Here is a 10,678-nt window from a genome sequence, read left to right as displayed (position 1 = left end):
CACACACACACACACACACACACACACACACACACACACACACGAGTTCCTATCTCACCACATCCTCTCCAATGTTTATTACTTGCTGTCCTGTTAAACTTTGCTACTGCTACAGAGTGAGGTGGTATCTCATTGTGTATTTGATTTGCATCTCTCTTATTGCCAGTGATTTTAAGCATTTGTCCATATGTCTTTTGGCCATCCTAATATCTTCCTCTGTGAAAGGTTTTTCCATGTCTTTTGCCCATTTTGTAATTTGTTTGTCAGTCTTTTTCTTGTGGAGGCCCTGTAGGAGTCTGTAAACTTTTGATATGAGACCCTGACCCTTTTCTAAGATGGTATTGCCAATTTTTCCCCCAGTCAGTAGGTTTTCTTTCCACTCTGTTGGAAAATGTTTTTTATGCACACAGGGATTTAATCTTTAGAAGGTCCCATTCATTAATTTTATCCTCTCTAGATTGTGCATTTCTGTCTAGATTTGGCAGTCTCTTTATAGCATAAACTAGTCCATCTAAGTTTGGTCCCAGTTTGTCTGTGATGAGCTTTGTAGTTTTTAGCTTTACTCCCCGTTCTCTCAGCTATATGAATCCTGTTTCAACTTTCTGCTATTAGTAGTCCAGTTTTACCTGCACCATTTGTTGAAGAGGTTGTCATTTTTCCATTTGATAGGTTTGATTTCCTTGTCAAATATCTGTTGACCATAGATAGATGGGTCCATTTCTGGGTTCTCAATTCTGTTCCATTGGTCTGTGTGCCTGTCATTGTACCATTATCATGCTGTTTTTGTTACTACTGCTGTGTAGTAGGTTTTGATGTCAGGGAGTACTATGCCTTCCACTTCATTTTTGTTTTTCAGAAGTGTTTTGCTTTTTGAGGTCTTTTCTCCAAATAAATTTGATTATTTCCCATTTGATCTCTTTGAAAAATGACTTTGGTATCTGTATTGGGATTGCATTCAGTGTATAGATTGCTTTTGGTAGGATTGTCATTTTCACAATATTGATCAGGATTGGAGGACGATTGATCAGCAGCCTATGTTATTCAGATGATACAAATTTGCTTGCTGAAACTGAAGAATCCTGAAGCACTTGCTTCAGAAGGTCAAAAACTGTATTCTTCAATATGGATTGAAGCTTATCACCAAGAAGACAAAGATTCTCACCGCTGGGTCAATTGACAGCACCATGTTAGCTGGAGAAAGAGATTGAAGTTGTTAGCAATTACAGCTTGCTTGGCTCCACAATTAATACCCTTAACACTATCAGTCAGGAAATCAAAAGACAAATTGCATTGAGAAAATCTGCTGTCAGGGACCTTTCCAGGGTCCTGAAAAGCAATGATGTCAGTCTAGAGACTAAGGTGTGCTTAATCCAGGCCATGGTCTTCACAGTTACTTGTTATGCTTTAGAAAGCTGGGCAATGATGACAGAATATGAGTCGATGCCTTCAAGTTGTAATGCTGGAGAAGAGTCTTGAACATACCAAGTACTGCCAAGAAAACAAATAGGTCTGTCTTGGAGAGGGTGAAACCAAATTTCTCCTTAGAGGCTAGGATTTTGAAGCTCCATCCCATATACTTTGGGCACATGACCAGGAGAGACCAGTCCTTGGAGAAGGACATCATGCTTGGATGGGTGGAGGAACAATGCAGGAGAAGAAGACCCTGGATGAGATGGATTGATACAGTAACTAGTGCAATGGGTAGTACTATGTCAGAATTATTGCAATTGGCTCAGGATAGGGAAAGATTCAGAGCTGCTGTGTTAAGGTCACTATGGGTCACAGGCACTCAATGGCACATAACAACAACAACAAAATTATAAGTTGTATAATGTTTGGTTGATTTTTTTTTTTTTACTTTACACCTCTTGTTTAGAGTCAACAGGACCTGGTGGAGAGCCTTTGTATTTAAAAGTTGTTTGGGCCTGAGGGCCTCTGGCTCTCGTGCTAGTGTTATTATATTTTGGAGAAACATTTTTTAAGTGGTACAGCACTGGTCTGTCAGTTTGCTCTATAGAAGTAACCTAGGATTGCTGTGATGCTGAACTTTGTACCACTGGTGTGTCAAATGCCATAATGGTTACCCATAGTGGACAGTGTTTGGTGGAACTCCCAGATTAAGACAGGTTTGGAAGCAGGAGACGCAACCACTTTCTAAACAACGTGCCTCTGGAAACTCTATGAACTTAGAGAAACGATGAGAGTTCTAGAACAGGGATCAGGTCTTTTGTTCAAAGAGTTGCTATAAGTTGTGTTCAACTTGGCAGCAATCAACAACAACAACAATGTCCTCCATGCAGTTTTATGTTGTGTAGTGCTTTACCAGGGCATTATTTTTCAGTGCTGTGTAATATTCCACTGTGAATGTACTATGCATTCATTTGCTGATGGACCCTTAGGTTGTTTCCATCTCTTTGCTGTTGTGTGTAATGCAGCAATAAGCATGGATGTACATATATATGTTTGAGTTGTGGCTCTGGTTTCTTTAGAGTATATTCACAGTAGTGGAATTTCTGGGTTAAATAATATTTTTATTTCCAACTTTTTGAGAAAGTACCAGACCACCTTCCATAGCAGCTGTACCATTTTACAAATAAATCTGTCTTGAAGGAAATGCAACCCGAGTGCTCCTTAGAGACAAGTATAGTGAAACTTCTTTCATATGCTTTGAGCATGTTGTCAGGAGGAAAAAGACATAATGATGGGAAAGGTAGAGGGTCAGCCAAAGAGAAGAATCCCCGTAAGGAGATGGCTTGACACAGTGACTGGAACAAGGGGCTTGAGCATGGTGCTGCTTTTGAGGATGCTGCAGGATAAGACAAGGTTTAGGTCTGTTGTTTATAGGGTCACTGTGAGTTGAATCACCTCGAAGGCACCTCACAGCAACAACAACAATTATGCTTTGCTAATAAATGCATGTTTATTGTATAACAGTGTTCATTTTGTGATCCATAAATGGGATTCCTTTAGTGAGTGACACTTGCCCTTCTTCCTGTTTTGGGGTAGCCCAGATTCAGACTGTTCAAAAGGTGCAGCTAACACTTTTCTCATCAGTAAGCTGAGTGCTGGTGACCAAGTCCTAGACTGTATTATAGAGATCAAAATTAGTTTCATCTGAGAAGCAGGCAGCTGGTTCTGTGTGTTGTTTATAGCCATTCAAACCGTGTGCATATTTGTGTGATAAGGTCAGCACAAGACCTGGTGTTCTTAGCACATGAAGTAAACAAAATTAATTGTGTTACCTTTGTATGATGACAATTTAGAGAGATGTTACACATCATAAGAAAATTACCAAAATGTGCCTCTTTTCAGATAAAGTTGGTAACAATCTGGGTGCATTGGTAGCATATTTATGAATCATATATATCAATATATCTTGTTGCTTTGCAAAGGGGAAAACTGGTGGTCTCATGCCCTGAAGACAGCCTTGATCATGCTTCAATATCCAGTCTTTTAAAATACTGTTTAGTGAAAAGTTGAAACATCCTCTGAAATTGAGAGAATGTCACAGGAAATACCCATACACTCAAAACCTGGATTCTACTGTCAATATTGTACTGTATGGTATTATTATATTTCTGTGCATCTATCTCTCTCTATCCATTCCTCAATCTTATTTTTCATTCATTTCAAAATCAGTTCAATACATTAATACACATCTCTCTAAATAATACAACATGCCCATCATTAATTTGAGTTGAATATTTGATTATTTGATACAGGATTTTATTTTTCTTTTGAGGTAAAATTTATATGGCATGAAGCACAAATTTTTGGCATTCAGCTGCTGCCAATTTTGACAAGTGTACATGCACATATATAACTCAAACCCTGTCAAAATATTCCTATGCCTGTTTACCTACTAATAATTTTATTTTGAATTTTAATTTTTCACTTAGCCTCATAATGTAAGATTTTCCTCATTTTTTAAATTTTTTTCTTTTAATTGTGATTTTTAATGAAAGTTTACAGAAAAATTAAATTTTCATTCATTCATTGTGGCACATTTTTACCCCCTCTTCCTCCCTTCCCTCCCCCTCCCCCATTCTTTTTTTAAAATATTCATTTGCTATTGCGCAATTCCCACCCCCTCCCCAATCCTGTTTGCAGTGCACCTCTAATTGTGGGCTAATAATGCCTAATCATATATTCCTTTTAAACAGTTTTTTCCTTCATCTATTCCAATGCAATGTTCACTATCCACTCGTATCCTAGTCTCCTCCCAAACCTTCATGTCAGACTTGCTTTGTAACATTGGTGCTATGCAGTATTTTTTCTTTTGTGACTGAGATATTTCACTCAGCATAATGTCCTGCAGGGTCACCCATGTTGTGTAATGTTTTATGAATTCACTGTTTTTCAGTGCTGTGTAGTATTCCATAGTTTTTCTATCCATTCATTTGTTGATGGGAACTTGGGTTGCTTCCATCTCTTTGTATAATCTTAATGGTAATATCTATTGATAATTTTCATTCTGCCCTTTAATTCTTCTTGAAAATCTTTTGGCAATTTGGTATAAATTAAAAGTTAAATAAATCCTGTACTAAAGCTAATAATTTGAGTTCTGATGGCCTAGTGGCAAGAAGCTGCACTTCAATCCCAAAGGCATGCAGTTTGAGGCCACCAGCTAGTTTCTCCACAGGAGAAGGATGGTCATTCTCCTCCTGTGCATTTAACTGCCTCTGAAAACCCACAGGAGGGTCAGCTATGGATCAGTTCCAACTGTATTGTACACAACAACAAACAACAAAACTAATATATCGTTGACATTTATTCCTTTCCTCCTTCATGATGTGAATTACTTCCCATTTAAAATAATCATTTAACCCATTCCATTGATTTTTCCTGTTATTCTGCTTTGATATCCCTCAATAGTGTCTATAACCAAATTAAAGACTTATTACTCTCAATAACATAGTGTTTTTTAGAATTATGTGATGTAAGTGGGGTCTAATGCCCACCTATCCCTTGGCTCCACACTTGCTTCAGGACCCTGGGGTTTTGTTTATATAGACTGTCACTCTCTCAAGTTGAGTGTCCTCTGGGGAAGACAAAGCTATAGGTCCCCATCTAGTGTATTTCTTTTTCCTTGTACACTTTTCTCCCCTCAGACTTTGCCCAAAACATTCTAAACCTCATGCATTAATTTATTATACTTTCACATGTTTTTCTGTAATAGTGAATTTGAAATATTTTAAATTTTGACAGAACATAGTAGCCTATTCCATAGAGAGTGTCACTGTTAAGGGCCGCACATCTCTGGAAGTTCAAATCTATTCTTCACAGAAGAAAAAAATTGGGCAGCATCCTTTTGTGTAGTTCACAGGCTCAGAAACCCAGTGGAGGGTCAGTTATGAGTTGATTCTGACTCCATATCAATGAGGGGCTGGTTTTCTTTTAAGCCAGATTCTACAGAGTTTTATTTGCTGGTTCTGATGAGTATTAGGGTGGAATGTTGACTTGTTCATAGGGTCACTATAAGTCGTCTACAGCTCGATGGTACTTAACAACAATAACAATAACAGCTTAGAGAGCTCAGTTGGCCTAGTGGGTAGGAAGTTATGCTACCAAGCCAAAGGTTTTAATTGTTTTTGGTCAAACATTCTTCTAATTGATATAGCCCTGGTCTGTCCATTTGCTGTACAGAGGTAACTAGTGGTTGCTATGATGCTATATACTGTGGGACTGATGTGTCAAATGTGATAATGATTACCCATGGTGAACAGTGTTTGGTGGAGTTTCCCGAGTAAAACAAGCTTGGAAGCAGGAGTGGCATCCGCTTCTGAAATAGCTTGCCTCTGAAAATTCTATGAAGATGGAGAAAAAATGAAAGTTATACAAGTGTTCAGGTCTTTCATTCATAGGGTTGCTATGAGTCGTCTACAGCTCAAGAGCACTTAATAACAACAACATATAAATATTAACTGACCTTATGCCAACTTAAATTCACAGTAGCCACTGCATACATTTACCATTTGAAGCCTGTGAGTTGGCTTTCTCTGACTCGCGTGAACCTAGAGGATGGAGTAAGGGCTCAGGGTAGATCATTCTAGTTTCTATAGTTCAGCTGCTGTTGCTTTGGCTTTGGGGTTAGCTTTTTAACACAAAAATGTTCTTTTTTTCTGACAGGAAATAAAGGAAAAAAAGAAATTCTGCCAGATGTATGTAGATGAACTGGTGAAGGAAGCCACAGAAATCAACATGAAGAACGAGGCTTTGCAAAGGCTCTGGCCACAGATGTTTATCGAGCTTGTTCGGGACGCAGTCATAGAAATCCGCAATAAGAATTCCTACATGAAGCTCTGTCTGCAGCAGATAACCGACCAAAAATAGAAATGGCTTCTATTCCCAGGTCATTTTAGCAATTTTCTTTTTTCAAAGGCTGAGAATCAATAGAATAAACATGTGAAAACACCATCATTGCTCTCCTACCACCTAGAAAGACCAGTGTCAAAAGCATCCCTACCTACTGTTCATTCCACTAAAGATCAGAAGGAAAATGGAGAGTGGCTGGCCTACTTCCCTACACATGAAAGACCACCAGGTCCCCTGTGGAAATGAGCAGTTTCCAGGGAGAGCATGGGCCAGGCTTGGCATCACGTCTTGGGGTCTCACTGTGATTGACGCCCCTGCACCAGCTGAAAGCACCAGCTGTGGCGCTTGGTTCAGCATGAGTTGCTTCTACTTACTTGCAGCTGATAAATTTCAGTTCTTTTCCCTTTTGTTTTATGCCATGATCTCAAAGCCAAAAATATGTTCTTTTTTATCAGTAAATAATAAACTTATTAATAAATTAGTATTTGAGAAAAATATATTTGTCTCATTAATCCAGTCAGAATTGTCACTATTTTTATCTTTTTGAAAATTTTTTTATTAACACTTGAACAAAAATTTACAGAAAACTTGGATTACCATTCATTCATTGTTGTGCATTTTCGTCTCTCCCCCCAGTGCACTTTTCTCCTTAAAAAGGTTCTTTCATTGTTGCACAGTTTCCTCCCTTCCCCCATCCACTGTGCTATGCACCTCTAATTCTAGACTGTTGTCAGACAGATAATACCTAATCATACATTCCTTTTCAATAGTTCTTTCCCTCATCTGTTTCAATGCAGTGTTCATTATTTTCCCCCAGTCACTTTTATTATATATTCCTCTAGGTGGGTTGAATTTGTGCTGATAACTTATGTGAAAAGAGGCCCCATTTTTCAGGGAATGCATCCTCAGGACACCCCAGGGAAGCCTGGAGATCGGAGTAGGGGAAGAATATGAAAATAAATCAGAACTGGGGCAGGAAGAAAATGCTTTATCTGAAGGGATCCTGAATGTAAAATACAATTGGAAATCAGTAGTCTCTGTCTCCCTTTCTTAAGGGATTTCTTCCACTGTTAGCCACTCTGGGGCTTTTGTCTTTTCTTTTTTCTTCTTTTTTTTTTTTTCAGATAAGTCTGAATTCTGGTAAAAAAAAAGTATTATTTATGAGTGAAAGAGCCTAATTTTTCTAATCTCACTTGAAAAATAAACAGATAAAAATACAGGTGGGATTTTGGCCTAGTTTACACTGGGAAGAAGAATGCTTAACTTAAGGTCAATTCCTCTGACTAGAAGCAATGCAAGGAGCATTATACAGTGGATTAAGATTTAGACTGCTAACCAGAAGGTCAGTGATTTGAATCCACCAGCTATTCCAAGGTAGAAAAATGTAATGGTTCTGCTTCTGTAAAGATTTACAGCCTCACATCCTAAGGAGCAGTTCCATTCTGTCTTACAGAGTTACAGTGAGTTAGGAGCAACTTGATGGTGCTGAATTAGATAGGATACAACTTCAGAAAGAACTATCTTAGTAGACATTAAATGAGAATTCTCCAATTTATTCCGATTTTAGCCAGGAGCTATTAGGGTAAACAGAACCACCAGGATGTGGGGAAAATAAGAGCAGAAGTAGAAATTACAACAACACCACAACTCAAAATCATCAATTTTCCTGTCATACATTGGATGTGGGAAACTGTAAATCATAACAGGAGGAGAATGTTATGCTTTTTCCCGAGGAATGGTTAGTAGGTTCAAACTGTCAACCTTTTGGCTAGCAGCCCAGTGTGTTACCACTCCACCAGCGGGGGCGCCCACGTTCGGTTGTTGTTGCTGTTAGGTGGATTCCCAGTGTGAACCTTGCCCTAGTCTGTGCCGCCCTCACCGTCTCTGCTAAACTCAAAGCGTGTCATGGGGTTAATCCATCTTGTTGGGGATCTTCCTCTCTTTCTCTACCCTCCTCTATCTGTCCTTGCACGATGTCTTTTTTCTGAGGAGCGGCCCCTTCTAACAACATGCCCAAAGTAGATGAGATGAAGTGTCATCACCCTGACCTCCAAGCAGCTCCTTGGTTCCACTTCCTCCAAGACACCTTTGTTTGTTCATTTGGCAGTCCAGAGGATAAGAAGTTCTCTAACATCTGTCAATTCTCTGACGTCTTTGTTCATGGTCCAACTTTAAAAAGCATAGGAAGCAATTGAAAATACCATGACTTGGAGCCAGAGAACCTTTAGTAAGTGTTTCCAAATGTCATCCATTAAGTCACACTATCCTAGGCTTGAATGTTGACTAATATTTTTTTCCAACCAGCTTGTAACTCATCTAAGGAGTTCTGGTGGCCTAGTGGATAGGGAGCTGCACCGCTAATCCCCAAATGACTCCTCTCTAGCAGTTCAAATCCACCAGCGACTTTGCTGGAGGGAAAAAAGGGGCAATGTCCTCCCTTGCAATTTACAGCTTCAGAAAACTCACTGGAGGGTCAGCTATGAATTGGTTCCAAATTATTGGAAATGAGCTTGAGTTTCAAGTTTTGTGACTCGTGAGAACCTCACTTCCCTCATAATAGTTCTTACCTCATTAGCTTGGTATAAGTACCAAATGAGAGAGTACATGAAGCATTTATTGTAATGTTGCACACACACACACACACACACAAATACTAGATTAATACTGTTTGAAATCAGTTGAGACATAAGATTTATAACCCATGACAGGAAGAGGTTTTCTCATCTGGCTGGTGAAGGATGAGGGCTCCAAGGGTTTGGTATCAAGGCTTCAAAGTTCAGTCACCTGTGGATCTTATTAAAATGCAGATTCTGCCTACAACCAGGAGAGGATAAAATTGATTAATGAGACTTTCTAAGAATCAAATCCCTATGCTCATCCAAAAACTTTTCCAACAAGGTAAAAAGAAAAGCCATAGACTGGGGAAAAAATTTGGTAGTGACGTGTCTGATGAAGCACTTACATCTAGAATTTATAGAATACTCGAGCATCACAACAAGATAAAGGTAAACAAACCATTCACAAAATGGACACAGGACATGAAAAGACACTTTACCAAAGAAAACATTCAGATGACCAACAAACACATGAGGAAATTTTCAAAATCCCTAGATCTAAGAGAGATACAAATAAAAACTATGAGATATTACTCACCCCAGTCAGAATAGCAAATTTTAACAGAACAGCAAATAACAAATTCTGATGAGATTGTGAAGAAACTGGAACCCTTATTCACTGTTGGTGGGAGTGTAAAAGGGTGCAACCGCTGTGGAAGGCGGCATGGCGCTTTCTCAAAAAGTTGCAAATAGAGATACCATTTGACCTAGCAACTCCACTATTGGGAATATACCCCAAAGAGATCATAACTGTCACCCAAAGAGATATATGCAAACCCATGTTTATTGCGGCTTTGTTCACAATAGCAAAGAGAAACAACCCAAGTGCCCATCAACAAACATGGTTAGAGAAGCTGTGGTATATTCACACAACGGACTACTATGCTGCATTGAAAAACAAGGAATTCATGAAATATACAAAATGGTGACCCTGGAGAACATTATGTTGAGTGAAATATCTCAGTCACAAAAGAACAAATACTGCATAATGCCAATATAATAAAACAGGACTGACATCGAGGTTGGGGAAAAACTAAGAAAGGAGGGGATAAATATATGTACTGCATTGAAACAGATGAGGGAGAGAACTGTTTAAAAGGAATATATGATTAGGTATTATTTGCATGAAAACAGTCCAGAATAAGAGCTGCATAGTAAAGTGAGCTGGTGGCAGGGGATTGTATAACAATGAAAGAACTTTTTTTGTTTTCCCAAAGAGAAAAGTGAACTGGGAGAAGGGGTGGGCAGGGAGGAAAATGTACAACAGTGAATTAATGGAAATCCAAGTTCTCTATAAACATTCACTAAAAATATAAATTTTTTTAAAACCCACAACATCAAAAAATAGACTCAGATTCAGTATACCTGGGTTGGAAATGTATATTTTCAGCAGAGTCAAACTGAAATTGAACTGGTTTGAAGAGCTAGTTGATGAAGAAATTAGATCCCACCCAGAGGATGGTGTTGAGAGGAGAGCCAAGACCACTCTGACACACCTGAGAACTGGGCATTTCCTCAGGGTGTACGGAATGCTTACTTACCATAGGCGTGACAGTCTAAAAACCCAAAATCTATGTTAGTGTTGCGGCCCTGCCGTTTAAAAAAAATCACAATTATGAACCAAAATTTATTTTCTCGTGGTGCCAGAAGCTGATTTCTGAATTCTGGATGATCACAGGGCCCTGGTCTTCCTGGCGGCCTAAGGGGAAGATTCTTGTCTTTCCTGGCTTCCGGAAGCCTCAAGGATT

At 38.9% G+C, this 10,678-nt stretch overlaps 1 protein-coding gene across 3 annotated transcripts in view; it reads left to right on the top strand.

Annotated features, from left to right (window-relative positions):
• LRRC49 (leucine rich repeat containing 49) overlaps positions 1-6,345 on the top strand; it is a 239,077-nt gene extending 232,732 nt beyond the window's left edge. For 2 of the 3 annotated variants that reach the window (XM_006888341.1, XM_006888343.1), the window contains one exon: positions 6,130-6,333. In XM_006888341.1, coding sequence (XP_006888403.1) covers positions 6,130-6,333 — 204 coding nt within the window. Of the gene's footprint in view, positions 1-6,129 lie in introns of all 3 variants that reach the window. The other variant, XM_006888342.1, reaches the window with a different exon arrangement.
• The last annotated feature ends 4,333 nt before the right edge of the window (positions 6,346-10,678 follow it).

This window comes from Elephantulus edwardii, unplaced genomic scaffold, assembly GCF_000299155.1.
Source record: "Elephantulus edwardii isolate Elephantulus edwardi_28Jun2011 unplaced genomic scaffold, EleEdw1.0 scaffold00066, whole genome shotgun sequence".
Classification (NCBI taxonomy): domain Eukaryota; kingdom Metazoa; phylum Chordata; class Mammalia; order Macroscelidea; family Macroscelididae; genus Elephantulus; species Elephantulus edwardii.
The sequence above is the reverse complement of the archived record's forward strand: the minus strand, read 5'-3'. Positions and strand labels throughout refer to the sequence as shown.